The sequence below is a fragment of the Vulpes vulpes genome, chromosome 9, assembly GCF_048418805.1.
Source record: "Vulpes vulpes isolate BD-2025 chromosome 9, VulVul3, whole genome shotgun sequence".
Lineage (NCBI taxonomy): Eukaryota > Metazoa > Chordata > Mammalia > Carnivora > Canidae > Vulpes > Vulpes vulpes.
The window spans coordinates 1,364,227-1,391,544 of record NC_132788.1 but is presented as its reverse complement, the minus strand read 5'-3'; the positions used below and the strand labels follow the sequence as shown (position 1 = coordinate 1,391,544).

At 41.9% G+C, this 27,318-nt stretch overlaps 3 protein-coding genes and 1 pseudogene across 3 annotated transcripts; 3 read left to right on the top strand and 1 right to left on the bottom strand.

Annotated features, from left to right (window-relative positions):
- Positions 1–419: 419 nt before the first annotated feature.
- On the top strand, positions 420–1,370 carry LOC112912752 (olfactory receptor 9S13-like). Its single transcript, XM_072722408.1, has one exon. It carries the CDS (start codon positions 420–422, stop codon positions 1,368–1,370), a length of 951 nt encoding a protein of 316 aa, XP_072578509.1.
- Positions 1,371–7,826: 6,456 nt separating this feature from the next.
- LOC140593810 (protein-L-isoaspartate O-methyltransferase domain-containing protein 1-like) lies at positions 7,827–9,211 on the bottom strand. The gene has a single exon (XM_072718996.1). It carries the CDS (start codon positions 8,739–8,741, stop codon positions 8,199–8,201), a length of 543 nt encoding a protein of 180 aa, XP_072575097.1. The 5' UTR covers positions 8,742–9,211; the 3' UTR covers positions 7,827–8,198.
- A 976-nt stretch (positions 9,212–10,187) lies between these two features.
- LOC140594040 (olfactory receptor 9S13-like) lies at positions 10,188–11,150 on the top strand. The gene has a single exon (XM_072722407.1). The coding sequence runs from the start codon at positions 10,188–10,190 to the stop codon at positions 11,148–11,150; it is 963 nt and encodes a 320-aa protein (XP_072578508.1).
- A 14,247-nt stretch (positions 11,151–25,397) lies between these two features.
- Positions 25,398–26,359, top strand: LOC140593801 (olfactory receptor 9S13-like; annotated as a pseudogene).
- The last annotated feature ends 959 nt before the right edge of the window (positions 26,360–27,318 follow it).

The following is a 27,318-nucleotide window of genomic DNA, read 5'->3' as shown; positions in this document are numbered from 1 at the left end:
TCGTGTCTTAATATACTTTCAGTGATTGAAATGGTCAGAAGCTCAGCTGCATACTTACTCCTGATTTAACTCACTCCCATGGTACATCCTGGCTGGTCCGTAGTAACCAATCACTATCACATTAGCTCTGGAAGACAGGCAAAATCTCACTGCTTAACCACCTGGCTATCAGATTCCTCTTCACAATTGGCTTAGGAATCAAGGGAAGAAGAAATCTTCAATATTGAAATCCCTGGACCTATGCGTTTATCTTGAATATTGTTTACTAATTCCTTGCTAAACCATTAACTCCATTATATCTTCAACCAGATTTTTTGTTGTTGTTTATATCTTCTAAATAGTCTTCAGCAGGGAGTTTAGCTTGACCCGCTTAATTTGCCAACACGGAAGGGTAATTCCCTTCGGGAGGACCGAGGCTCATGCCATTGCACAGTAATGGAAACCTCTCCAAGCTCTACTTTCAAGATTTTGTTCTGGAGGGATTTGCAGGAGGCCTTAGGACCCAGGTCCTGCTCTTTGCTGTGTTCCTGGCCCTGTACATGGTGACTGTCCTGGGCAACCTCCTCATGATCATCGTTATCACCCTGAATGCCCGGCTGCACTCCCCAATGTACTTCTTCCTCAAGAACCTCTCCTTTGTGGACTTGTGTTACTCATCTGTCATTGCCCCCAATGCACTGGCCAACTTCTTCTCCTCGTCCAAGGTCATCACTTTTGCAGGATGTGCCACCCAGTTTTTCTTTTTCTCCTTGCTGGCCACAACTGAAGGTTTCCTCCTGGGTGTCATGGTCTACGACCGCTTCATGCCCATCTGTAGCCCCTTGCGCTACCCCAGCACCATGTGCCAGTCTGCCTGCACTCGCCTGGTGCTGGGCGCCTACTGTGGAGGCTGCTTCAACTCTGTTGTGCAGACCAGCTTCACATTCCACCTCCCATTCTGCAGCTCCAACCGCATCAACCACTTCTTCTGTGATGTGCCCCCTCTGCTCCAGATCGCCTGTGGCAACACGGCCATCAATGAACTTCTCTTTTTTGGCATCTGTGGGCTCATCATTGTGGGAATGACATTTGTGATCCTCATCTCCTATGGCTACATCACAGTGACCATCCTGAGGATGCGCTCAGGAACTGGGAGACGCAAGATCTTCTCCACCTGTGGCTCCCACATGACTGCAGTGACCCTCTTTTTTGGGACTCTCTTTGTCATGTATGCTGAGCCAGGAGCAATTGAGTCCATGGAGCAGGGCAAGGTGGTCTCCGTCTTCTACACACTGGTCATCCCAATGCTCAATCCCCTCATCTACAGTCTGCGAAACAAGGATGTGAAGGAGGCCCTGCGGAGGCTGGGCCAGAAACACTCGGCCATGTGAAGGATGTGCCGAAGGGAGTCAATGTGTCCTGCAACCTTGATGGAGGATACAATCTCCTTGATGGAGATTGCCACAGGTGGGGTGATGGAGTTATTATGTAACAAACGTAAACTGCTGTCATAAAAGAATAAGCCTTAGAGATGTGCTGTACCCTGTATCTGCAACCAACATGATTACTGTGTTCTGAAAAATATATTAAGTGGTAGATCATAGGTCAAGTGCTCTCTTCTGAATAAAATTGTTAAAAATGATTCTTCCATATAGGAAAGAAATTAATGGTTGCTGCAGTGGAGGGGATGGGGAATGGGGTAACTGGATGACGGGCATTAAAGTGGGCACATGATGTCTATGATTCTCTTCTGCTCACACCTGAGGCCCAGGGAGACTTCTGGGCTTTGGAGCCTGGCCGTGTAGGGGGCGGACGGGTTCAGACAGAGCTTGATGACAGTGGTACCCAGGGGATCTGGGAGTCCCAGTGCATTCCAGAGGCCAGAAGACAAACAAGCTCACCTAATTGGCCATTCAAGGCTCAAATCCCAGCAGTTCAGGAGGAGAGACCTTCCCAGCACCATGACCCCAAGGTGCACGTCCTTGCACTACTTACTGCCTGGATGAAGCAACAAGATGTGGCAGGTGAAGTGAGCTGAGGCCATTTCCTCCTCTGCTTCTACCAGAAACCAGGAGCTCCTGAAGCTTTAACATGGAGCACCCTTCCACACAGTTCCTGTAACCCCAAAATCCTTGCCTGCCCTTCTCAACACTCCCTTCATTGCATGGGAACCCAAAGCTAAGAAGGAGGGGTGACAGTTCTACAAGCCGACCTCATCATCATCTGCACAGACATGGGCTGTGTGACCTTCAACAGTCATGACCCTCACCTGGAGGAGGTAAGGGTCAAGGCAGCCATCCCTTAGGGGTCGAGGGTATGAAGGACACCAAGTGTGTAAGGGAGGCATCAGAGCTATGGTAGGCAGGAAGCACTCAGCAGGGCTTGCCTCAGCAGCTGAAGGGGTGACCCCACTCCTGCCCTGGCCAGCACTATTTGGGCTCAGGGTCATTCCATCTGAAGGAACAGCTTTTCATTATAATCAGAGGATCACAGCACCAGGCTCCCTCGTGACCTGAAATGTATTTCTCAGGCTCAAATCAGTAACCAACCAGAGAAGTGAGAACACACTTCTAAGGGACCCGGCCACAGGGTGGGGGATGCAGAAATAGCATAGATCGAGGCCAGCCCAGGGGAGCTCATGGCTCTGCAGGAAGGCAGACATGACAACAAACATGTGCAATATGATGGGACACAGGCAGTGAGGGGGGGTGTGACCAGGTTGCTGATGGCACAAACAGGAAACAGTCACATCAGAGAGGTGATGGAGAGCCCGTGGGGAGACAGGACACCTTTCAAATGTGTCCAGCACTATTGGCTGAATCACTATACTGTACACCTGAAAAAATATTATACTCTCTGAACTATACTAGACTTTAAACAAAACCTTTTAGAAAAAGAAAACAAAGAATATACATCCTGCTGTTGGATGCCGTGCTCCATTAGGTTATGGTCACTATGCTACTGCCTAAACGTTCCATATCCAGGTTGGCACCTTGTGTGATTGTTCTATCAGTTCCAAGGGAGGGGGTTAAAATCTCTCACATAGTTGTGGATTTGTACTTTTCTCCCGTAAGTGCACAGTTTTGTTTTGTACATCCTAAGGCTCTCTGGCAGGTGCTCACACATTTAACACGGTTGCCTGTCTTGGGGGAACCAAATGTTTCTCATCACTGTGAAGTGTCCTCTTCTCAGCTGATTTTTCCACTTTGAAGTCTGCTATCGGGCTAGTATAGCAACTGTGGTGGCGTGTGCTTTTTGCTAAAATATTATTTTGCTGAGTATGTTACCATCACTTTCATTTTCAACATTTTATGTTTGCTTTTTATATCTCTTAAGATTGCATATTATTTTTAATAATAAATTTATTTTTTATTGGTGTTCAATTTGCCTATATACACAATAACACCCAGCGCTCATTCCGCCAAGTGCCCCCCTCTGTGCCTGTCACCCATTCACCCCCAGCTCCTGTCCGCCTCCCCTCCCACCACCCCTAGTTCTTTTCCCAGAGTTAGGAGTCTTTATGTTCTGTCTCCCTTTCTCATATTTCTCACACATTTCTTCTCCCTTCCCTTCTATTCCCTTTCACTATTATTTATATTCCCCAAATGAATGAGAACACAAAATGTTTGTCCTTCTCCGATTGCATATTTTTCAGTTTTGTTTCTTCAACCTGGCTACTAGCGCACAACTTTTCATTGGAAATTTCACTTTAATCATGTTGTACACGAGACAGTTTAGTCCTTCACATGATACAAATAAATTTAGGCTTTATGTATACGATGTTCTTTAGTGCTCTTTATTTTTTTAAATTAATTTTTATTGGTGTTCAATTTACCAACATACAGAGAAACCCAGTGCTCTTTAGTGCTCTTTATTTCTTTCTCCTTTTTTTAACATTCATTGAAAATTATTCTTCCACCTTTATTATATTAGCTCTAAGTTTTACTTCCATTCGCTCTTTTTTTCTTTTGTTAGGGGTGGCAAACAGATTACAACTTACATTATTGACCTAATACAACCTACGTTAGTATAGTTACTGACTCCCTGAACAATGAGGAAACCCTTTCAACTCTACGTATTTACTCCCAATTACCTGTCTTTGGTGTGGTGTACTTTACTTTCTGCATTTTCAACCTGATGAGCACTGCATAAAATCTGTATTTATTTAGGGGTATCCATATTGGGGCCCTTTTTTATAATCTTCATTCTTTCTGCCATCTCTGAGCTCCCCTCACCCCCAAAGTCAGTTTCCTGCTACCTAAAGGTCACGTCTTTTCCTCCTGTGTGAGACAAATTCTCTTCACTTAGTTTTATTTTATTTATGTTTAGATGCATGCTTCTCTTTATTATGGCTGTTCTCAAACACACGGACATGAAACTAGAGCAGTAATGGATGACATATCGCACTCGCCAACTTCAATATTATCAATCCAGAGCCCATCATAACTACTGCCTTTAAACAGTGACTACTTTAAAGAAAGACAACTCTGATGTTACTATTATCCTTTAAACAATTAATAATGAATTCCTAATATTATAGAATTGCCATTTAGTGTTTCAATTGTCCTGATTGGCTCATTTGTCCTTTCAGGTGTGTTTTGGAACAGGATTCATAACATCCTTACTCCATGTTCTCATGATGCCCCTAAAGCCTCTCATTCCCTGGCTTCCTGTCCCTCTATTTTCATTTCAATATTATTACTCACCTTCTTTATTGAACAAACAGATGGTTTATCCTGCAAAGCTTCTCACACATGACAGATTTTGCTGACCTTGTCCCTGTAGGGTTGATTAGCATATTCTGTTGGTCCTGTAACTGGTAGGTCCTAGAGGCTCAGTCGGACTCATGATTGATTTTTCTGGCAGGAATATTTCATAAGTGTTGAGTGTACTTCCACTGAGAGGTCCACCTGGCTGCATCTCTTGTCCTGGAGTAACAGTAGCCATAAGTAATCTTACCTAAACTCGTTGTTTCATTATGGGTTTATCAGATGATAATATTCAAATTCTGTACTTCAATTTTCATTTATTAGTTGCAATATTCTGTAAAGGAAAAATCCCTCTAAACATTGATTTCCTCACTATGAGGGTCACTGTGTGGCTTCCCTCTGCACCATACTCCAAAGAAGCCAATGAACGGGGTTGTATTTTCAGTATTAGAAATTCATGAGTTTTTATCCATTTGATATGCTTCAATTAAATTCTCTCAGTTTATTTTTTTAATTTTTATTTATTTATGATAGTCACACAGAGAGAGAGAGAGGCAGAGACACAGGCAGAGGGAGAAGCAGGCTCCATGCACCAGGAGCCCGATGTGGGATTCGATCCTGGGGCTCCAGGATCGCGCCCTGGGCCAAAGGCAGGCGCCAAACCACTGCGCCACCCAGGGATCCCACCTTCATTGATAGATCTTGCAAGAAGTTGCTGTGTCCAACTTCAAAAAGGGTGTTGCCTGTATTCTACCCTAGGATTTTGATGGATTCTTCTCACGTTTAGATCTTTCATCCATTTTGACTTTATCTTTGTCTCTGGTGTCAGACAATAATCTAGTTTCGTTCTGCTACACATGGCTGTCCAATTTTCCCAGCACCATTTATTGAAGAGACTGTCCTTTTACAACTGGATAGTCTTTCCTGCCTTGTTGGATATTAGTCGGCCATAGAGTTGAGGGCCCATTTCTGGGTTCTCTATTCTGCTCCATTGATGTATGTGTCTGTTTTTGTGCCGGTACCACAGTGTCTTGATGGTCACAGCTTTGTAATACAACTTGAAACTTGGCATTGTGATGCCCCCGGCTCTGGTTTTCTTTTTCAATATTCCCCTGGCTCTTTGGGGTCTTTTCTGACTCCACACAAATCTTAAGATTATTTGTTCCAACTCCCTAATGAACGTCCATGGGATATTTTTAAAAGATTTTATTTATTTATTCATAATATACAGAGAGAGAGAGAGAGAGAGAGAGAGAGAGAGGCAGAGGGAAAAGCAGGCTCCATGCAGGGAGCCCAGCATGGGACTCAATCCCCTGTCTCCAGGATCATGCCCTAGGCTGAAGGCGGTGCTAAACCACTGAGCCACCGGTGCTGCCCCCAAGTCCCTGGGATTTGGATAGGGATTGCACTGAATGTGTAAATTGCCCTGGGTAGCAGAGACATTTTCACAATATTAATTCTTCCAATCCGTAAGCATGGAATATTTTTCCATCTCTTTGTGACTTCCTCAATTTCTTTCACAAGTGTTCTGTAGTTTGAGGGTATAGATCCTTTCCTTCTTTGGTTGGTTTATTCCTAGGTATCTTATGCTTTTGGGTACAATTGTAAATGGATTGACTCCTTAATTCTTACAGCTACATTCACTTTGAGTTCTGAAGGATATGTTCGGCCTGATGCAGAATAATAGTTGATAAGTATTTTCTTTGAAGAAAGGAAAATATATTTCCTTTTATTTATTTTTTTTTAATTAACTTTTATTGGTGTTCAATTTACCAACATACAGAAAAACACCCAGTGCTCATCCTGTCAAGTGTCCACCTCAGTTGGCTTCCATTATTTTTAATGTGGTAAGACAATGGTCAGTCTTATTTCTAACTTTAAACGTTGAAATGACTATGTCTTCTTTTTTGGTCTTCTTTGTAAAGAAAGGTTTTATTATTTATTTTAGAGGAGGGGCACTGGGAAAGGGAGCGAGGGTCTCAAACAGATTCTTTGCTGAATGTGAGGCTGCAATGGTAACCAATCTCACCACTCTGAGGTCACAACCTGAGCAGAATGCAGGAATCAGAGTCCTAACTGACTGTTCCACTTAGGTGCCCCTGAAGTGATTGTCTTCTTTCTCAGAATGCTTTTATACTTTTCTCTTTATTTTGACTCTAAATATTTTTACTATGATATGTCCAAGTGTGGCGTTCTTTGTATAAATGCTGCTTTGATTTTGTAGGTTAATGAATCTGTAGAAAAATATCTTTCATTGTTTTGAGATAACACCTGGCCATTAACTCCTCAAGCACTGATTCAGCATATTAATCTCTTTAATCATTTTTTGGAATTCAAATATGTATATCTCTATGTTATTGATCTCTAACACTCATTTCTGATTTTTTCTGTCCTTTTGTCTCTCAATACTTCACTCTGAGTATTTTCCACTGATCTGTATTCTACTTCACAAATTTTCTTCTTAGCTAATCTTTGAAATTCATTCATTGAGTTCCTAATTTTAGCCATTGTACTTCTAAACTGTTACATATTATTCGCTTTATTGCTTGCAAATTTCAAATAAGATTGTAAGTCTCAACATCCATTCTTTTGTTTTGTTATTTATTTATTTATTTTATAATAAATTTATTTTTTATTGGTGTTGAATTTGCCAACATACAGAATAACACTCAGTGCTCATCCCGTCAAGTGCCCCCCCTCAGTGCCCGCCACCCATTCACCCCCACCCCCCGCCCAACTCCCCTTCCACCACCCCTAGTTCGTTTCCCAGAGTTAGGAGTCTTTTTTTTTTTTTTTTTTTTTTAGGTTTATACTTTTTATTTAATACTCACTTGATGTGCTCTTAAAATCTCTATGAGAGAAGCAGATAGTTTCCTGTATCTTTTGGCAATAGATTCAAAAGCAAAAGTAGCAGTGCTGTTGAATTTCACGAAACGTTTTTTGTTTGTTTTTTTCTTTTTTGTTTTTTTTTAAAGCTAAATTATTCATATCTGTATTGTTATTGCACTCATGTATTGCCCGGAATACTACAGCGACTCAGCAATAGTGATTGCAACAAAGTAAGGTCAGTGGTCTATACGGCATTTGATTTCCTGATTGAAAAGAAAGTTTTCATAGAGGAAATGCAAACAACTGCAATTCAAAAATCAGTATATGCTTAACAATTATTTAACCTTATACAAAATTAAATGTAAGCCTCAACACTACAAATCTGTAAGGAACCAGAAAAGGATTTACAGTACACAAATCTTGAGTATTGTTGCATTCCACTCTTGAAGTCACTCTGAGATAAAACAGCATTTTTTTCCAAGATTTAAAGAAAAATATATTTTATAAAAGGGATTCTTTTTATTTACTGAATACATCATTTTTATTACTAAGACAAAAACAAATTATACTTTTATCACTATAATTCGCACTGATGAAAGAATTCTCTTTTAACTCCTAACAAATGCTACATTTTCAAGACCAAAGGAATTATCAGTAGGCATTCTTTCTTCTTGATCTAAGTTATTTTTCTCTAAAATATGTCAAGTAAGCCTTTAAAGATTCAGGGAGGGGAAGTTTCATGATTTTTTCTCTCAGTAAATTCTGAGGTGGCTCCTCGGGCTTCATGGCTTCACTGTGATCTTTCTCTTCCTCTTCTTTATCTTCTTCCATTTTTTCATCCTCCTGACTGTCTAGAGGCTGAGGAATAAGCTGATTACCCACAAATACGTAAGTATTAATTCTTTGTTTCACCCTCTTTCTTTTTCTTTTGGGTGGAGCCCTCTGAGGAATCCCCTTGGCCTGCATCTCATCATTTATGAAATTTCTAAGTGTACGTCGAATATAAATACGAGCCAAGTCCTGTAGATTCCGGACAGCACAGGGGGGGAGTCCTACAGAATCTGGTTTGCCATTATCATTCTTACTTGGTTGTACAAGTGGAGCAAATGAAACAGCAAGGATGTTTTTACTTTCCCAAGTGTTTTGTCCAGTTCGCATAATTTGTGTTAACTGATCTTCTATAGGCATGACTAGAATGCCTCCAACTTTCAGTAAAATTTTCATGTAGTTTTCATGGTCTTTCTGGACACCAGCCCCACAATAAATTCGATCATACTGATGACTGTCAGATGCTATCTGGAGGCAATTACCAACCACAAATGCAGGTTCACAGAACTCAAATCTTAGCAGTGGTTTTCTTTATAGGTGCATGTTGGAATATCTTCGTCTGGAGACGGACAGATGATTTCCTTCACAGCAGGGACCTTGCCAACTTGCCCATATAATTCTTTTGATAAGCTGCTAGGAGATCAGGGTGACCTAGCCTTGCCCTGCAGCTTCCCTCTTAGACGGATAGTCTAGGTCTAGGAGCTGATTATCAAAGCTATCACTATGTTTGATGAAGCTCTCCAATTTTTCCTTGGCATATTCCACCACATCTGAATGAAGCTCAATCCCATGATTTATTCCAAAAGGACCCCAGCACGCGGGACACGCCGACCCGCACCACGCGAGGCCGCGGCAGCAGCGTCACCCGCTGCGAGGCGCTCGGGCGGCCCGGGCTCCAGCACTCGGCGGGCTCCTCGGCTGCCCGCCGCCCCCACCGCCACAACCGAGTTAGGAGTCTTTATGTTCTGTCTCCCTTTCTGATATTCTTCTTTAAAAAATTATTTATTCATGAGAGATACAGAGACTGACACAGAGAGAGAGAGAGAGGCAGAGACACATGCAGAGGGAGAAGCAAGTTCCATGCAGAAAGCCCGACGTGGGACTGGATCCTGGGACTCCAGGATCATGCCCTGGGGCCAAGGCAGGCCCTAACCACTGAACCACCCAGGCATCCCTCATCTCTCATTCTTTCCAATAATAACTTTATTAAAATTTACATATGTGTTTCACCAAAATCGGAAACCTCTTGGGGTTTCTCTATGGTTAGGTAATTTTAATTTTTATTGCAGGAATTCAATTTTTTAATTCTGTCTGGCAGTAATTACAAAAAGCTTTTAGAGAAAACATCTGTAGTCTAGGATAACATGTCTTCAACTCGATATATATTAATTTTTGCAGAGTTTTCGAGCATAGCATGCAGATCGTGTCTTAATATACTTTCAGTGATTGAAATGGTCAGAAGCTCAGCTGCATACTTACTCCTGATTTAACTCACTCCCATGGTGCATCCTGGCTGGTTCGTAGTAACCAACCACTGTCAGCATGAGCTCTGCAAGACAGGCAAAATCTCACTGCTTAACCAATTGCCTTTCAGATTCTGCTTCACAGAGACTTAGGAATCAAGGGAAGAAGAAATGCTCAGTACTGATATCACTGGACCAACGCGTTTATCTTGAATATTGTTTATTAATTCTTTGCTAAACCATTAACTCCATTATACCTTTAACCAGATTTTTGACTGTTGTTGTTTATCTTTCTAAATAGTGTCCTGCAGGGAGTTTAGCTTGACCCACTTAATCTGCCAACACAAAGGGGTAATTCCCCTCTGGAGGACCAAGGCTCATGCCATTTCAGAGTAATGGAAACCTCTCCAAGGTCTACGTTCAAGATTTTGTGCTGGAGGGATTTGCAGGTGGCCTTGAGACTCAGGCCCTGCTCTTTGCTGTATTCCTGGCCCTGTACATGGTGACTGTCCTGGGTAACCTCCTCATGATCATTGTTATCACCCTGGATGCCCAACTGCACTCCCCAATGTACTTCTTCCTCAAGAACCTCTCCTTCGTGGACTTGTGCTACTCATCTGTCATCGCCCCCAATGCACTGGCCAACTTCTTCTCCTCATCCAAGGTCATCACCTTTGCAGGATGTGCCACCCAGTTTTTCTTTTTATCCCTGATGGCCACAACTGAAGGCTTCCTCCTGGGTGTCATGGCCTACGACCGCTTCATGGCCATCTGTAGCCCCTTGCGCTACCCCAGCACCATGTGCCAGTCTGCCTGCACTCGCCTGGTGCTGGACGCCTACTGTGGAGGCTGCTTCAACTCTGTTGTGCAGACCAGCTTCACATTCCACCTCCCATTCTGCAGCTCCAACCGCATCAACCACTTCTTCTGTGATGTGCCCCCTCTGCTCCAGATCGCCTGTGGCAACACGGCCATCAATGAACTTCTCTTGTTTGGCATCTGTGGGCTCCTCCTTGTGGCTGTGACAATTGTGATCGTCATCTCCTATGGCTACATCACAGTGACCATCCTGAGGATGGGATCAGGAGCTGGGAGACGCAAGATCTTCTCCACCTGTGGCTCCCACATGACTGCAGTGACCCTCTTTTTTGGGACTCTCTTTGTCATGTATGCCCAGCCAGGAGCAATTGAGTCCATGGAGCAGGGCAAGGTGGTCTCTGTCTTCTACACGCTGGTCATCCCAATGCTCAATCCCCTCATCTACAGTCTGCGAAACAAGGATGTGAAGGAGGCCCTGCGGAGGCTGGGACAGAAACACATGGCCATGTGGAGGATGTGCTGAAGGGAGTCAATGTGTCCTGCAACCTTGATGGAGGATACGGAGATTGCCACAGGTGGGGTGATGGAGTTATTATGTAACAAACATGAACTGCTGTCATAAAAGTATAAGCTTTAGAGATGCGCTGTACCCTGTATCTACAACCAACAATGATTACTGTGCCCTGATAAAAGGATTAAGTGGTAGTTCCTACGTCAAGTGCTCTCTTTTGAATAAAATTGTTAAAAATGAGTCTTCCATATAGGAAAGAAATTAATGGTTGCTGCAGTGGAGGGGATGGGGAATGGGGTAACCGGATGACGGGCATTAAGGTGGGCACATGATGTCTATGATTCTCTTCTGCTCACACCTGAGGCCCAGAGAGACTTCTGGTCTTTGGAGCCTGGCCGTGTAGGGGCGGGTGGGTTCAGACAGAGCTTGATGACAGTGGTACCCAGGGGAACTGGGAGTCCCAGGGCACTCCAGAGGCCAGAAGACAAACAAGCTCACCTAATTGGCCATTCAAGCCTCCAAATCCCAGCAGTTCAGGAGGAGAGACCTTCCGAGCCCCATGACCCTAAGCTGCACGCCCTTGCACTACTGCCTGGATGAAGCAACAAGATGTGGCAGCTGAAGTGAGCTGAGGCCATTTCCTCCTCTGCTTCTACCAGAAACCAGGAGCTCCTGAAGCTTGAACATGGAGCACCCATCCTCACAGTTTCTGTGACCCCAAGACCCTCGCCTGCCCCTCCCAACACTCTCTGCATTGCATGGGAACCCAAAGCTAAGAAGGAGGGGTGACAGTTCTACAAGCCGACCTCATCATCATCTGCATAGACATGGGCTGTGTGACCTTCAGCAGTCATGACCCTCACCTGGAGGAGGTAAGGGTCAAGGCAGCCATCCCTCAGGGGTCCAGGGTATGAAGGACACCAAGTGTGTAAGGGAGGCATCAGAGCTATGGTAGGCAGGAAGCACTCAGCAGGGCTTGCCTCAGCAGCTGAAGGGGTGACCCCACTCCTGCCCTGGCCAGCACTATTTGGGCTCAGGGTCATTCCATCTGAAGGAACAGCTTTTCATTATAATCAGAGGATCACAGCACCAGGCTCCCTCGTGACCTGAAATGTATTTCTCAGGCTCAAATCAGCAGCTCACCAGAGAAGTGAGAACACACTTCTAAGGGACATGGCCACAGGGTGAGGGATGCAGAAATAGTGTAGTTCAAGGCCAGCCCTGGGGAGCTCATGGCTCTGCAGGAAGGCAGACATGACAACAAACATGTGCAATATGATGGGACACAGGCAGTGAGGGGGGGTGTGACCAGGTTACCTATGGCACAAACAGGAAACAGTCACTTCAGAGAGGTGACGGAGAGCCCGTGGGGAGACAGGACACATTTCAAATGTGTCCAGCACGTTTGGCTCCTCTCCTCTGCACATCACTTCTACCTGTCTCTCGCCTGTATTTCTACAGGGTTGTCTTATTCTTGCGGGTCAAGGATTATGTGTATATTGTGCAGACAAGTCCGTTTCCCTTCCCGTATTGCAGTGTGCCTTCCCAAGCTGTGCTCTGCCTTGGCACACTCTGCAGACTCACTTGATTTTCATGTAGCTCCATCCACAAGGTATTTCCTCCGTGCTTTACTCCTTTTTGCTCCCTGCACAGGACATTTGGGATGCACTTTCCTGCTTGAGGACCTGGAGGGTCTTCTCTATTCTCATCACTATTTTGCTTTGAAATCTAACTCGGCATTCAGCCTGGACTGTTTTGTGTGTCTAGTATGAGGTAAGAGCCAAATCTCAGTGGTTAGCCTATGACTCTTAATTGACCCAGATTTTTTACTTTTCCATAGACTACCCACCTGTTTGGTAAATGGGGTGTCTAGACAAGCACTGAGTTGACTTCCAGGCTCTCTGTTGTGTTCCATACTCAGATGGCCTATCCTCTGTCGCTATCATTGGTTCATCACACCTACTGTGCGTTGCTGATAGTGCAAATCCCCCTCGCTGTTTCTCAAAACTGTCTTGGAAACACTAGTGTTGCAAAATTCAACATGGTTTTAGGATCACCTCTTCAGATTCCACAATAAAAAATCACAGTGACTCACTTCACTGTGGGGAGAACTGGCATCTTTGTAATATTGAGTGTTCCAGTTTGGGGATCTGGAATCCCATCATGTTACTTAAGTCTACTTTGGTTTCTCTCTACAGTTTAGTATTTTAGTAATCTCTGCATTGCCAGGATACAGACACTTCGTGTTGGGCATACCATGACTTCTATATGGGACTTAATCAGATTTTGTTTGCTAAATATGCTTATATACTTGTGATTGAGATAGTGTAATTGTAAAAAATTTCCTATAATATCCTTGTTAGAGTTTGGCATTAATATTACATGGGCCTCATAAAATAACATGGAAATTTTCCTTCTATTGTTTTGAAGATTTCGTGTAAGATTCAGTTTTGGTAGACTTGGTCATAGTTAGTAAAGGTATTCACTTTCCACGGCAAAGCCATCTAGGCCTGGAACCTGTTCCATGGAAAGATTTTAAAATACATATCACATTTCTCAGTAATTACGAAACCTACAGATTTCAACCTCGTTCATTATTGGGACATTTGGATTGGGTGAAATCTTTCTAGTAGTTTTCAAATTCCACAACTTTTTAAGTTTATGAAAACACTCTGTCACAATCCACTCCGATTCAAGGGTCTCAGGGATAACCTCCTTTCCTTCCCGACCTCAGTAATTTCTGCCTTTTCTCCTTCGTCCCTCAAAAGTCTGGTTATTCGATCAGTCATCCCAAATTATCACCTTTTGTTATAACATCTCTCTGGTGTATGTCTGTTTTGTATTTAATAAATTTTCTTCTTTACTTTCTTCCCTTCCAATTTTTTGGGATTCATGCACTAATTTTTTATAATACTTTCAGACGAATACTATTTCCTGTTTTTCTACTTTTCTTACATATGGACTTAAGCCTATAAATTTGCCTTTAAACACAGACGATAATGCATCCAAACTGCCACTTTTGTTACTCGTCGTATGCAATTTCTATATTTCAAACCCTTGTTCTTCTCAGTCTTTAAAAATAATTGCAACCATCCTAACAAACAAAGTGGAATCTCATAGTGGTTTTGTTCCACAGTTCCCTCTTGACTAACGACATTGAATAATGTCTCTTGAACTTATTTACACCCAGGGCTTACTTAGAAGTATTTTTAAAATTAAAAATACACAAGGATTTTTAAATGATCTATTTGTGATTTACTTTTGGCTTGGTTTCATATAAATTGCACACAAATATATTTTTTACACCTTCAGTCCTTTGAAATTTGTTGAAAGCTGCAATGAATCCAGAATATAACCAATGTGTCAATATGTTCTTTATACTCTTGAAAATAATGTACATCCTCTGACTGATTGATAAAGAGGTGATATATACGTGCATTGCAGTATTACTCAGCCATAAAAACCCATGAAGCCTTGCCATTTACAATAACATGGGTGGATATAGAGGGTCCTATGCTAAGTGAATGAAGTCAGAGAAAAACAATTATCATATGATCTCACTCATGTGTGGAATTTCAGAAACAAAACAAATGAACATAGGGGAAGAAAGGAAACAAGCAAACCAGAAAACACTCTGAACTACAGAGAACACACTGAGGGTAAGAGAGGCAGGGGACGGGGATGGAGGGCTCGAGTTGATGGGGATGAAGGAGCGCACCTGTCATGATGAGCACCAGGTGCTGTATAGAAGAGCTGAATCACTATACTGTACACCTGAAAAAATATTATACTCTCTTAACTATACTAGACTTTAAACAAAACCTTTAGGAAAAAGAAAACAAAGAATATACATCCTGCTGTTGGATGCCGTGCTCCATTAGGTTATGGTCACTATGCTACAGCCTAAACGTTCCGTATCCAGGTTGGCACCTTGTGTGATTGTTCTATCAGTTCCAAGGGAGGGGGTTAAAATCTCTCACATAGTTGTGGATTTGTACTTTTCTCCCGTAAGGGCCCAGTTTTGCTTTGCATATCCTGAGTCTCTTCTGGCAGGTGCTAACACAGTTAACACGGTTGCCCGTCATAGGGGAACCAAATGTTTCTCATCAATGTGAAGTGTCCTCTTCTCAGCTGGTTTTTCCACTTTGAAGTTGGCTATCGGGCTAGTATAGCAACTGTGGTGGCGTGTGGTTTTGCTAAAATATTATTTTGCTGTGTATGTTCCCATCACGTTCATTTTCAACATTTTATGTTTCCTTTTTATATCTCTTAAGATTGCATATTATTTTTAATAATACATTTATTTTTATTGGTGTTCAATTTGCCAACCTACACAATAACACCCAGTGCTCATCCCGCCAAGTGCCCCCCTCAGTGCCCGTCACCCATGCACTCCCACCCTCCGCCCTCCTCCCCTTCCACCACCTCTAGTTCGTTTTACAGAGTTAGGAGTCTTTCATGTTCTGTCTCCCTTTCTGATATTTCCTACCCATTTCTTCTCCCTTCCCTTCTATTCCCTTTCACTATTATTTGTATTCCCCAAATGAATGAGAACACATAATGTTTGTCCTTCTCCGATTGCATATTTTTCAGTTTTGTTTCTTCAACCTGGCTACTAGCGCACAACTTTTCATTGGAAATTTCACTTAATCATGTTGTACACGAGACAGTTTAGTCCTTCACATGATACAGATAAATTTAGGCTTTATGTATACCATGTTCTTTAGTGCTCTTTATTTCTTTCTCCTTTTTTTAACATTCATTGAAAAGTATTATTCCACCTTTATGATATTAGCTCTAAGTTTTACTTCCATTTGCTCTTTTTTTCTTTTGTTAGGGGTGGCAAACAGATTACAACTTACATTATTGACCTAATACAACCTACGTTAGTATAGTTACTGACTCCCTGAACAATGAGGAAACCCTTTCAACTCTACGTATTTACTCCCAATTACCTGTCTTTGGTGTGGTGTACTTTACTTTCTGCATTTTCAACCTGATGAGCACTGCATAAAATCTGTATTTATTTAGGGGTATCCATATTGGGGCCCTTTTTTATAATCTTCATTCTTTCTGCCATCTCTGAGCTCCCCTCACCCCCAAGGTCAGTTTCCTGCTACCTAAAGGTCACGTCTACTTTTCCTCCAGTGTGAGAAAAATTCTCTTCACTTAGTTTTATTTTATTTATGTTTAGATGCATGCCTCTCTTTATTATGGCTGTTCTCAAACACACGGACATGAAACTAAAGCAGTAATGGATGACCTATCGCACCCACCAACTTCAATATTATCAACCTAGAGCCCATCGTAACTAATCCTTTTAAACAGTGAAGACGGTAAAGAAAGACAACTCTGATGTTTCTATTATCCTTTAAACAATTAATAATGAATTCTTAATATTATAGAATTGCCATTTAGTGTTTCAATTGTCCTGATTGACTCATTTATCCTTTCTGGTGTGTTTTGGAACAGGATTCATAACATCCTTACTCCATGTTCTCATGATGCCCCTAAAGCCACTCATTCCCTGGCTTCCTGTCCCTCTATTTTCATTTCAATATTATTACTCACCTTCTTTATTCAACAACTAGATGGTTTATCCTGCAAAGCTTCTCACACACGACAGATTTTGCTGACCTTGTCCCTGTAGGGTTGATTAGCATATTCTGTTGGTCCTTATACTTCCAGTAACTGGTAGGTCCTAGAGGCTCAGTCGGACTCATGATTGATTTTTCTGGCAGGAATATTTCATAAGTGTTGCGTGTACTTCCACTGAGAGGTCCACCTGGCTGCATCTCTTGTCCTGGAGTAACAGTAGCCATAAGTAATCTTAACTAAACTCGTTGTTTCATTATGGGTTTATCAGATGATAATACTCAAATTCTGTACTTCAATTTTCATTTATTAGTTGCAATATTCTGTAAAGGAAAAATCCCTCTAAACATTGATTTCCTCAGTATGAGGGTCACTGTGTGGCTTCCCTCTGCACCATACTCCAAAGAAGCCAATGAAGGGGGTTTTATTTTCAGTATTAGAAACTCATGAGTTTTTATCCATTTGATATGCTTCAATTAAATTCTCTCAGTTATAATGCTGATAAGATTTGCTTCGACGTGGATGGAACTGGAGGGTATTATTCTGAGTGAAATAAGTCAATCAGAGAAGGACAAACATTATATGGTCTCATTCATTTGGGTAATATAAAAAATAGTGAAAGGGAATAAAGAGTAAAGGAGAAAAAATGAGTGGGAAATATCAGAGAAGGGAGACAGAACATGAGAGACTCCTAACTCTGGGGAACGAACTAGGGGTGGTAGAAAGGGAGGTGGGTGGGGGGGTTGGGTGACTGCGTGACGGGCACTGAGGGGAGCACTTGATGGGAGGAGCCCTGGGTGTCCTTCTATATGTTGGCAAATTGAAGACCAATAAAAAATAAACAACACAAAAATTAAAAAATAAAATGCTGGTAAGTTGTTCTTATTTCACCTTAATTGTTTGTATTTTTAAATTTTTAAATTAGGGAATATAAAAAATCATGAAAGGGAATAAAGGGGAAAGGAGAAAAAATAAGTGGGAAATATCAGAAAGGGAAACAGAACATGAAAGACTCCTAACTCTGTAAAACGAACTAGGGGTGGTGGAAGGGGAGGAGGGCGGGGGGCGGGGGTGAGTGGGTGGTGGGCACTCGGGACACTTGACGGGATGAGCACTGGGTGTTATTCTGTATGTTGCCAAATTGAACACCAATAAAAAATAAATTTATTTTAAAAAATAAATAAATAAAATTTTAAATTGAGGAACAAAGCTCACATGACATTTTTACCAGTTCAAAGTGTACAAATAAGCATGGTCCTTAATTTTTTATTGTATCCACAGCGTTCATCTCTCTGGTTCCAGAAGAGTTTCATCATATTGGTCTTCAATTTCTCCCATCTAATTTTTAGAGTTTGAGGTGTACCTGTGTAAACCCTATTCCCATCAGCACTCTCCCTTCCCTCTCCCAACCATATTTTGGCAAATACAAATGCACTTCTGTCCCTCTTCTGCATATTTTATAAAATGAATTTACCGAATACTCAGGCTTTTGTGCCAAGCTTCATTTATTTAGCATAATTTTTTCAAGGGTCATCTAGTAGAAAGTACTAGAACTTTCTTTCTTTCTGGGAACTTGGGTGGTTCGGTCAGTTCAGCATCCGACTCTTGATTTGGGCTCAGCTCATGATCTCAGAGTTGTGAGTCAAGCCCCATATTGGGCTCCATGCTGGGCCCAGATTCTGCTTAAGATTCCCCCCTCCCCTTCTCTCCCTCTGCCCCTCCTCCTGCTCACCTGTGTGCTCCCTCCTTAACCCCACCACACACACACACACACACACACACACACACACACACACACACAAGAACTTTATTTCTTTTGTGGATGAATATTGTTTGCTTATGAATATTTCACATTTTGTTTATCTCTTCACCATTTGATGGACATTCGGCTTCCATTAGCTTTTTAGCTATTACGAATATTGCTCCTATGAACACTTGTGAACAGGCTTGTGTGTGAACGTATATTGTCAACTCTCCTGGGCATATCCCTATATGTGGATTAGGGTGGGTCGTAGGGAAACCCTGTGTCTAACTTTTTGAGGGATGGCAAGACCACTTTCTACAGAGGCTGTGCCACTCTTATATTTTTACCTGCCGGATATGAAGGTTCTATTTTCCAAATTCTCACCAACCCTTGTTCTTCTCAGTCTTTAAAAATAATTGTAACCATCCTAACAAACAAAGTGGAATCTCATAGTGGTTTTGTTCCACAGTTCCCTCTTGACTAACGACATTGAATTACGTCTCTTGAACTTATTGGCCAGTTGTATGTATCTTTCGAGAAATGCCCATGCAAACAAAACCTTTGCCCAGTTAAACATTTGACTGTGTTTTTGTTGCTGAGTTGGAGGAATTCTCTATATTCCATGGATATTTTATCCTTATTAGATATGTATCAATTGTCAAATGTATTTACCTTAATATAGATTTTTGTCTTCGTCTTGAGAGTGTCCTTTGATGCAAAGAGATTTTAATTTAGACGAAGTTCAATTTGTCTGTTTTATCATATTTTAGTTTTGATTCTCCTATTTTGTAGTCTGTACTCTGATGTCATATAGGAAATAGCTGACGAATCCCAAGTCACAATAATTGACACTGATGTCAATTCACCTCTGATAGTTTTATAGTTTTAGCACATGCATTTAGGTATTTGTCCATTTTGAGTTAATTTTTGTATGTGGTGTGAGGTAAAGCTCTTAATTCATTCTTTTGCATGTGGATTATAGACTTTTTTCCTCAACATTTATGAAAAATACTCTTTTCTCACTGTTGGATGGTGCCCTTGGGCCCCTCATTGAAAATCACAGGTGAGTTTATTTCTGTATTTTGATTCGTTTCCTTGGCTCTATGTCTATCCTCGTGCAAGCACAACACTGTTCTGCTTCAAAGTCAGTTTTGAAATCAGGAAGTGGCAGGCCTCTTACTTTGGTCTCTTCATATATTTTTCAGCCATTTAGGGTCAATTTTTGCCAAACAAAAAAAAAACGCCACGAAATATAAAACGGTAATTGGATTTTGATAGGATTACATTGAATCTATATGTAAACATGAGGAGTACTACATCTAGACATTAGTAAGTCCTCCGGTCCATGATCATGGGATATCTTCACATTGATGTGGGTCCTCTTCATCTTTCCACAATGATTTGTACTTTTTTGGATCTCCTAAGATGATCATGTAGTTTTTCCCCCTGAATTCCATGTCTATGGTGTATTATATGGAGTGATTTTTTTTTTTTTTTGTATATTGGTCTACTCTCGTATTCCTGGATAACTCTCACTTGGTTATGCTGTATAATCCCTGTGAAGTTCTGCTGCATTTAGCTTTTAGTATTTTGATAAGGATTTTTGTATCTATCTTCATATGAGATACTTGTCAGTAGCTTCGTTTTCTTGCACTATCTTTGTCTCCATTTTGCATGAGAATAATACAGGCCTTATGGAATGAATTAGGAAGTGTTTTCTCCCATCTAATTTTTAGAATTTGAGGTGTACCAGTGTTAATTCTTGTACACTGGTAAAAGTCACCACTGAAACCATCTGTTCCTAAATTTTTCTTTGTTAGAAATGTTACGTGACTTTTGACTCAATCTGTTTATTATATGTCTGCTCGGATTTTCTCTTTCTCTTTGAGTCAGTTATGTTAATCTATTTCTGGGAATTTGATCATTCTATCTATGTTAGCTAATGTGTTGGCATGCCATATTCCAATATGTTCTTATAATACTTTTTCATTCTATCAGGTCAGAAGTCATGTCTCTGTTTTCATTTCTGATCTTAGAAATTTAAGTATTCTGCTTTTTGCGGTGAATCTAGCAGACGGTTTGCCAAGTCGGTTAAACTTCTCAGAGAACTAAATTTTAGTGTCATCTATATTCTGAATTATTTTACTCTAATTCTTTTCCCTCTAATCTAAACTGTATTTGTTCTATTTGCTATGAGGTATTTTATTCTCTTTCTCCTTTCTTTCCTAAGATGGAAAGTTAAATTATTGATTTGAGATGTTTATTTTTAATGTTGGTGTTTATAGCTATAAATTTCTGAGTCCTTCTTTCATTGCACCATCTAAGTTTTGGGGTTAGGAAAGTTAAATTATTGATTTGAAATGTTTATTTTTTTAATAATAAATCTATTTTTTATTGGTGTTCAATCTACCAACATACAGAATAACACCCAGTGCTCATCCAGTCAAGTGCCCCCCACCCCAGTGTGAAATGTTTATTTTTAATGTTGGTGTTTATAGCTATAAATTTATGAGTCCTTCTTTCATTGCACCACCTGAGTTTTGGGGTGTTGTGTTCACAATACTTTATAATTTCCATCGTGATTTATGCGTTGACCCATTGGAGATTTAATAAGCTGTTATCTTCCACGTGTTTGAAAGCTTTCCAAATTGCCTTATGTTGTTGCTCATGATTTCTACCTTTTTGTTTAGAGAACATATTTCCTATTATTTGAATATTCTAACATTTATTGAGACTTGCTTTGTGAACTAGCATATGGTCTATCCTGGACGATGTTCCACGTGCACTGGAGAAGATTGTAGTCACCTATTGATGGATACAATGTGTTCTACATATGCCTGTTAGGTAATTGGTTTACAATACTCTTCACATCTATTATTTCCTTGCTGATACTTAGTTTTGTTGTTTTATTCATTATTGAAAATAGAGTATTGAGGCTTTTTTATATTTTTATTGGAGTTCAAGTTGCCAACAAATAGCATAACATCCAGCGCTCATCCCGTCCGATGCCCCCCTCAGTGCCCGTCACCCAGTCACCATTCCCCCCACCCACCTCCCTTTCCACCACCCTTTGTTCGTTTCCCAGAACCAGGAGCCTCCATGTTCTGTCACTTTCTCGGATATTTCCCATTGAGTTCCCCTCCTTTCCCTTTAATCCCGTTCACAATTTTTATATTCCCCGTATGAGTGAGACCATATGATGATTGTCCTTCTCTGATTGACTCATTTCACTCAGCATAATACCCTCCAGTTCCATCCACATTGAAGCAAATGGTGGGTATTTGTCATTTCTAATGGCTGAGGAATATTCCATTGTATACATAGACCACACCGTCTTTATCCATCATCTGTCAATGGGCACCGAGGCTCCTTCCACAGTGTGGCTACTGTGGACATTGCTGCTATAAACATTGGGGTGCAGGTGTCCCAGCGTTTCACTGCATCTGTATCTTTGGGGTAAATCCCCAGTAGTGCAATTGCTGGGTTGTAGGGCAGGTCTATTTTTCACTCTTTGAGGAACCTCCACACAGTTTTCCAGAGTCGCTGCATTCCCACCACACTGCAAGAGGGTTCCTCTTTCTCCACATCCCATCCTCTCCAACATTTGTGGTATCCCATCTTGTTCATTTTCCCCATTCTCACTGGTGTGAGGTAGGATCTCGTGGTGGTTTAGTTTTGTATTTCCCTGATGGCCAGTGATGTGGTGCATTTCCTCATGTGCTTGTTGGCCATGTCTATGTCTTCCTCTGTGAGATTTATGTTCATGTCTTTTGCCCATTTCATGATAGGATTGTTTGCTTCTTTGCTGTTGAGTTTAATAAGTTTTATATAGATCTTGGATACTAGCCCTTTAGCTGATAGGTCATTTGCAAATGTCTTCTCCCATCGGTAGGTTGTCTTTTAGTTTTGTTGACTGTTTCTTTGGTGTGCAAAAGCTTCTTATCTTGATTAAGTCCCAATAGTTCATTTTTGCTTTTGTTTCTCTTGCCTTCATAGATAGATCTTGCAAGAAGTTGCTGTGGCCAACTTCAAAAAGGGTGTTGCCTGTATTCTCCCCTAGGATTTTGATGGACTCTTGTCTCACGTTTAGATCTTTCATCCATTTTGACTTTATCTTTGTTTCTGGTGTCAGACAATAATCTAGATTCGTTCTGCTACACATGGCTGTCCAATTTTCCCAGCACCATTTATTGAAGAGACTGTCCTTTTTCAACTGGATAGTCTTTCCTGCTTTGTTGGATATTAGTCGGCCATAGAGTTGAGGGCCCATTTCTGGGTTCTCTATTCTGCTCCATTGATGTATGTGTCTGTTTTTGTGCCGGTACCACAGTGTCTTGATGGTCACAGCTTTGTAGTACAACTTGAAACTTGGCATTGTGATGCCCCCGGCTCTGGTTTTCTTTTTCAATATTCCCCTGGCTCTTTGGGGTCTTTTCTGACTCCACACAAATCTTAAGATTATTTGTTCCAACTCCCTAATGAACGTCCATGGGATATTTTTAAAAGATTTTATTTATTTATTCATAATATACAGAGAGAGAGAGAGAGAGAGATAGAGAGAGGCAGAGGGAAAAGCAGGCTCCATGCAGGGAGCCCAGCATGGGACTCAATCCCCTGTCTCCAGGATGATGTCCTAGGCTGAAGGCGGTGCGAAACCACTGAGCCACCGGTGCTGCCCCCAAGTCCCTGGGATTTGGATAGGGATTGCATTGAATGTGTGAATTGCCCTGGGTAGCAGAGACATTTTCACAATATTAATTCTTCCAATCCGTAAGCATGGAATATTTTTCCAACTCTTTGTGACTTCCTCAATTTCTTTCACAAGTGTTCTGTGGTTTTAGGGTATAGATCCTTTCCTTCTTTGGTTGGTTTATTCCTAGGTATCTTATGCTTTTGGGTACAATTGTAAATGGATTGACTCCTTAATTCTTACAGCTACATTCACTTTGAGTTCTGAAGGATATGTTCGGCTAGATGCAGAATAATAGTTGATAAGTATTTTCTGTGAAGAAAGGAAAATATATTTCCTTTTAATTTGGCTTCCATTATTTTTAATGTGGTAAGACAATGGTCAGTCTTATTTCTAACTTTAAACGTTGAAATGACTATGTCTTCTTTTTTGGTCTTCTTTGTAAAGAAAGGTTTTATTATTTATTTTAGAGGAGGGGCACTGGGAAAGGGAGCGAGGGTCTCAAACAGATTCTGTGCTGAATGTGAGGCTGCCATGGTAACCAATCTCACAACTCTGAGATCACAACCTGAGCAGAGGCCAGGAATCAGAGTCCTAACTGACTGTTCCACTTAGGTGCCCCTGAAGTGATTGTCTTCTTTCTCAGAATGCTTTTATACTTTTCTCTTTATTTTGACTCTAAATATTTTTACTATGATATGTCCAAGTGTGGCGTTCTTTGTATAAATGCTGCTTTGATTTTGTAGGTTAATGAATTTGTAGAAAAATATCTTTCATTGTAGGTTAATGAATCTGTAGAAAAATATCTTTCACTGTTTTGAGATAACACCTGGCCATTAACTCTTCAAGCACTGATTCAGCATATTATCTCTTTAATCATTTTTTGGAATTCATAATATGTATATCTCTATGTTATTTATCTCTAACACTCATTTCTGATTTTTTCTGTCCTTTTGTCTCTCAATACTTCACTCTGAGTATTTTCCACTTACTGTATTCTAGTTCACAAATTTTCTTCTTAGCTAATCTTTGAATTCATTCATTGAGTTCCTAATTTTAGCCATTGTACTTCCAAACTGTTACATATTATTCGCTTTATTGCTTGCAAATTTCAAATAAGATTGTAAGTCTCAACTTTCACTCTTTTGTTTTGTTTTGTTTTGTTATTTATTTATTTATTTTATAATAAATTTATTTTTTATTGGTGTTGAATTTGCCAACATACAGAATAACACCCAGTGCTCATCCCATCAAGTGCCCCCCTCAGTGCCCGTCACCCATTCACCCCCAACCCCCGCCCTCCTCCCCTTCCACCACCCCTAGTTCGTTTCCCAGAGTTAGGAGTCTATATGTTCTGTCTCCCTTTCTGATATTGTTTTTTAAAAAATTATTTATTCATGAGAGATACAGAGACAGACACACATACAGAGAGAGAGAGAGAGAGAGAGAGAGGCAGAGACACATGAAGAGGGAGAAGCAGGTTCCATGCAGGAAGCGAGACATGGGACTCGATCCCGGGATCCAGGATCACGCCCTGGGGCAAAGGCAGGCCCTAACCACTGAACCACCCAGGCATTCCTCATCTTTCATTCTTTAAAATAATAACTTTATATAAAATTTACATATGTGTTACACCAAAATCGGAAACCTCTTGGGGTAATTTTAATATTTATTGCAGGAACTCAATTTTTAATTCTGTCTGGCAGTAATTACAAAAAGCTTTTAGAGAAAACATCTGCAATCTAGGATAACATGTCTTCAACTCGATATATATTAATTTTTGCAGAGTTTTCGAGCATAGCGTGCAGATCGTGTCTTAATATACTTTCAGTGATTGAAATGGTCAGAAGCTCAGCTGCATACTTACTCCTGATTTAACTCACTCCCATGGTGCATCCTGGCTGGTTCGTAGTAACCAACCACTGTCAGCATGAGCTCTGCAAGACAGGCAAAATCTCACTGCTTAACCAATTGCCTTTCAGATTCTGCTTCACAGAGACTTAGGAATCAAGGGAAGAAGAAATGCTCAGTACTGATATCACTGGACCAACGCGTTTATCTTGAATATTGTTTATTAATTCTTTGCTAAACCATTAACTCCATTATACCTTTAACCAGATTTTTGACTGTTGTTGTTTATCTTTCTAAATAGTGTCCCGCAGGGAGTTTAGCTTGACCCACTTAATCTGCCAACACAAAGGGGTAATTCCCCTCTGGAGGACCGAGGCTCATGCCATTGCACAGTAATGGAAACCTCTCCAAGGTCTACGTTCAAGATTTTGTGCTGGAGGGATTTGTAGGAGGCCTTAGGACCCAGGTCCTGCTCTTTGCTGTATTCCTGGCCCTGTACATGGGGACTGTCCTGGGTAACCTCCTCATGATCATTGTTATCACCCTGGATGCCCGACTGCACTCCCCAATGTGCTTCTTCCTCAAGAACCTCTCCTTCGTGTACTTGTGCTACTCATCTGTGATCGCCCCCAATGCACTGGCCAACTTCTTCTCCTCGTCCAAGGTCATCACCTTTGCAGGATGTGCCACCCAGTTTTTCTTTTTATGCCTGATGGCCACAACTGAAGGCTTCCTCCTGGGTGTCATGGCCTACGACCGCTTCATGGCCATCTGTAGCCCCTTGCGCTACCCCAGCACCATGTGCCAGTCTGCCTGCACTCGCCTGGTGCTGGGCGCCTACTGTGGAGGCTGCTTCAACTCTGTTGTGCAGACCAGCTTCACATTCCACCTCCCATTCTGCAGCTCCAACCGCATCAACCACTTCTTCTGTGATGTGCCCCCTCTGCTCCAGATCGCCTGTGGCAACACGGCCATCAATGAACTTCTCTTGTTTGGCATCTGTGGGCTCCTCCTTGTGGCTGTGACGATTGTGATCCTCATCTCCTATGGCTACATCACAGTGACCATCCTGAGGATGGGATCAGGAGGTGGGAGACGCAAGATCTTCTCCACCTGTGGCTCCCACATGACTGCAGTGACCCTCTTTTTTCGACTCTCTTTGTCATGTATGCCCAGCCAGGAGCAATTGAGTCCATGGAGCAGGGCAAGGTGGTCTCTGTCTTCTACACGCTGGTCATCCCAATGCTCAATCCCCTCATCTACAGTCTGCGAAACAAGGATGTGAACGAGGCCCTGCGGAGGCTGGGCCAGAAACACTCGGCCATGTGGAGGATGTGCTGAAGGGAGTCAATGTGTCCTGCAACCTTGATGGAGGATACGGAGATTGTCACAGGTGGGGTGATGGAGTTATTATGTAACAAACATAAACTGCTGTCATAAAAGAATAAGCTTTAGAGATGCGCTGTGCCCTGTATCTACAACCAACAATGATTACTGTGCCCTGAAAAAAGGATTAAGTGGTAGTTCCTAGGTCAAGTTCTCTTTTCTGAATAAAGTTGTTAAAAATGAGTCTTCCATATAGGAAAGAAATTAATGGTTGCTGCAGTGGAGGGGATGGGGAATGGGGTAACCCGATGACGGGCATTAAGGTGGGCACATGATGTCTATGATTCTCTTCTGCTCACACCTGAGGCCCAGAGAGACTTTTGGGCTTTGGAGCCTTGCCGTGTAGGGTGGACGGGTTCAGACAGAGCTTGATGACAGTGGTACCCAGGGGAACCGGGAGTCCCAGTGCACTCCAGAGGCCAGAAGACAAACAAGCTCACCTAATTGGCCATTCAGGCCTCCAAATCCCAGCAGTTCAGGAAGAGAGACCTTCCTAACCCTATGCCCCTAAGGTGCACGTCCTTGCACTACTGCCTGGATGAAGCAACAAGATGTGGCAGCTGAAGTGAGCTGAGGTCATTTCCTCCTCTGCTTCTACCAGAAATCAGGAGCTCCTGAAGCTTGAACATGGAGCACCCATCCACACAGTTCCTGTGACCCCAAGACCCTCGCCTGCCCCTCCCAACACTCTCTGCATTGCATGGGAACCCAAAGCTAAGAAGGAGCGGTGACAGTTCTACAAGCTGACCTCATCATCATCTGCACAGACATGGGCTGTGTGACCTTCAACAGTCATGACCCTCACCTGGAGTAGGTAAGGGTCAAGGCAGCCATCCCTCAGGGGTCGAGGGTATGAAGGACACCAAGTGTGTAAGGGGGGCATCAGAGCTATGGTAGGCAGGAAGCACTCAGCA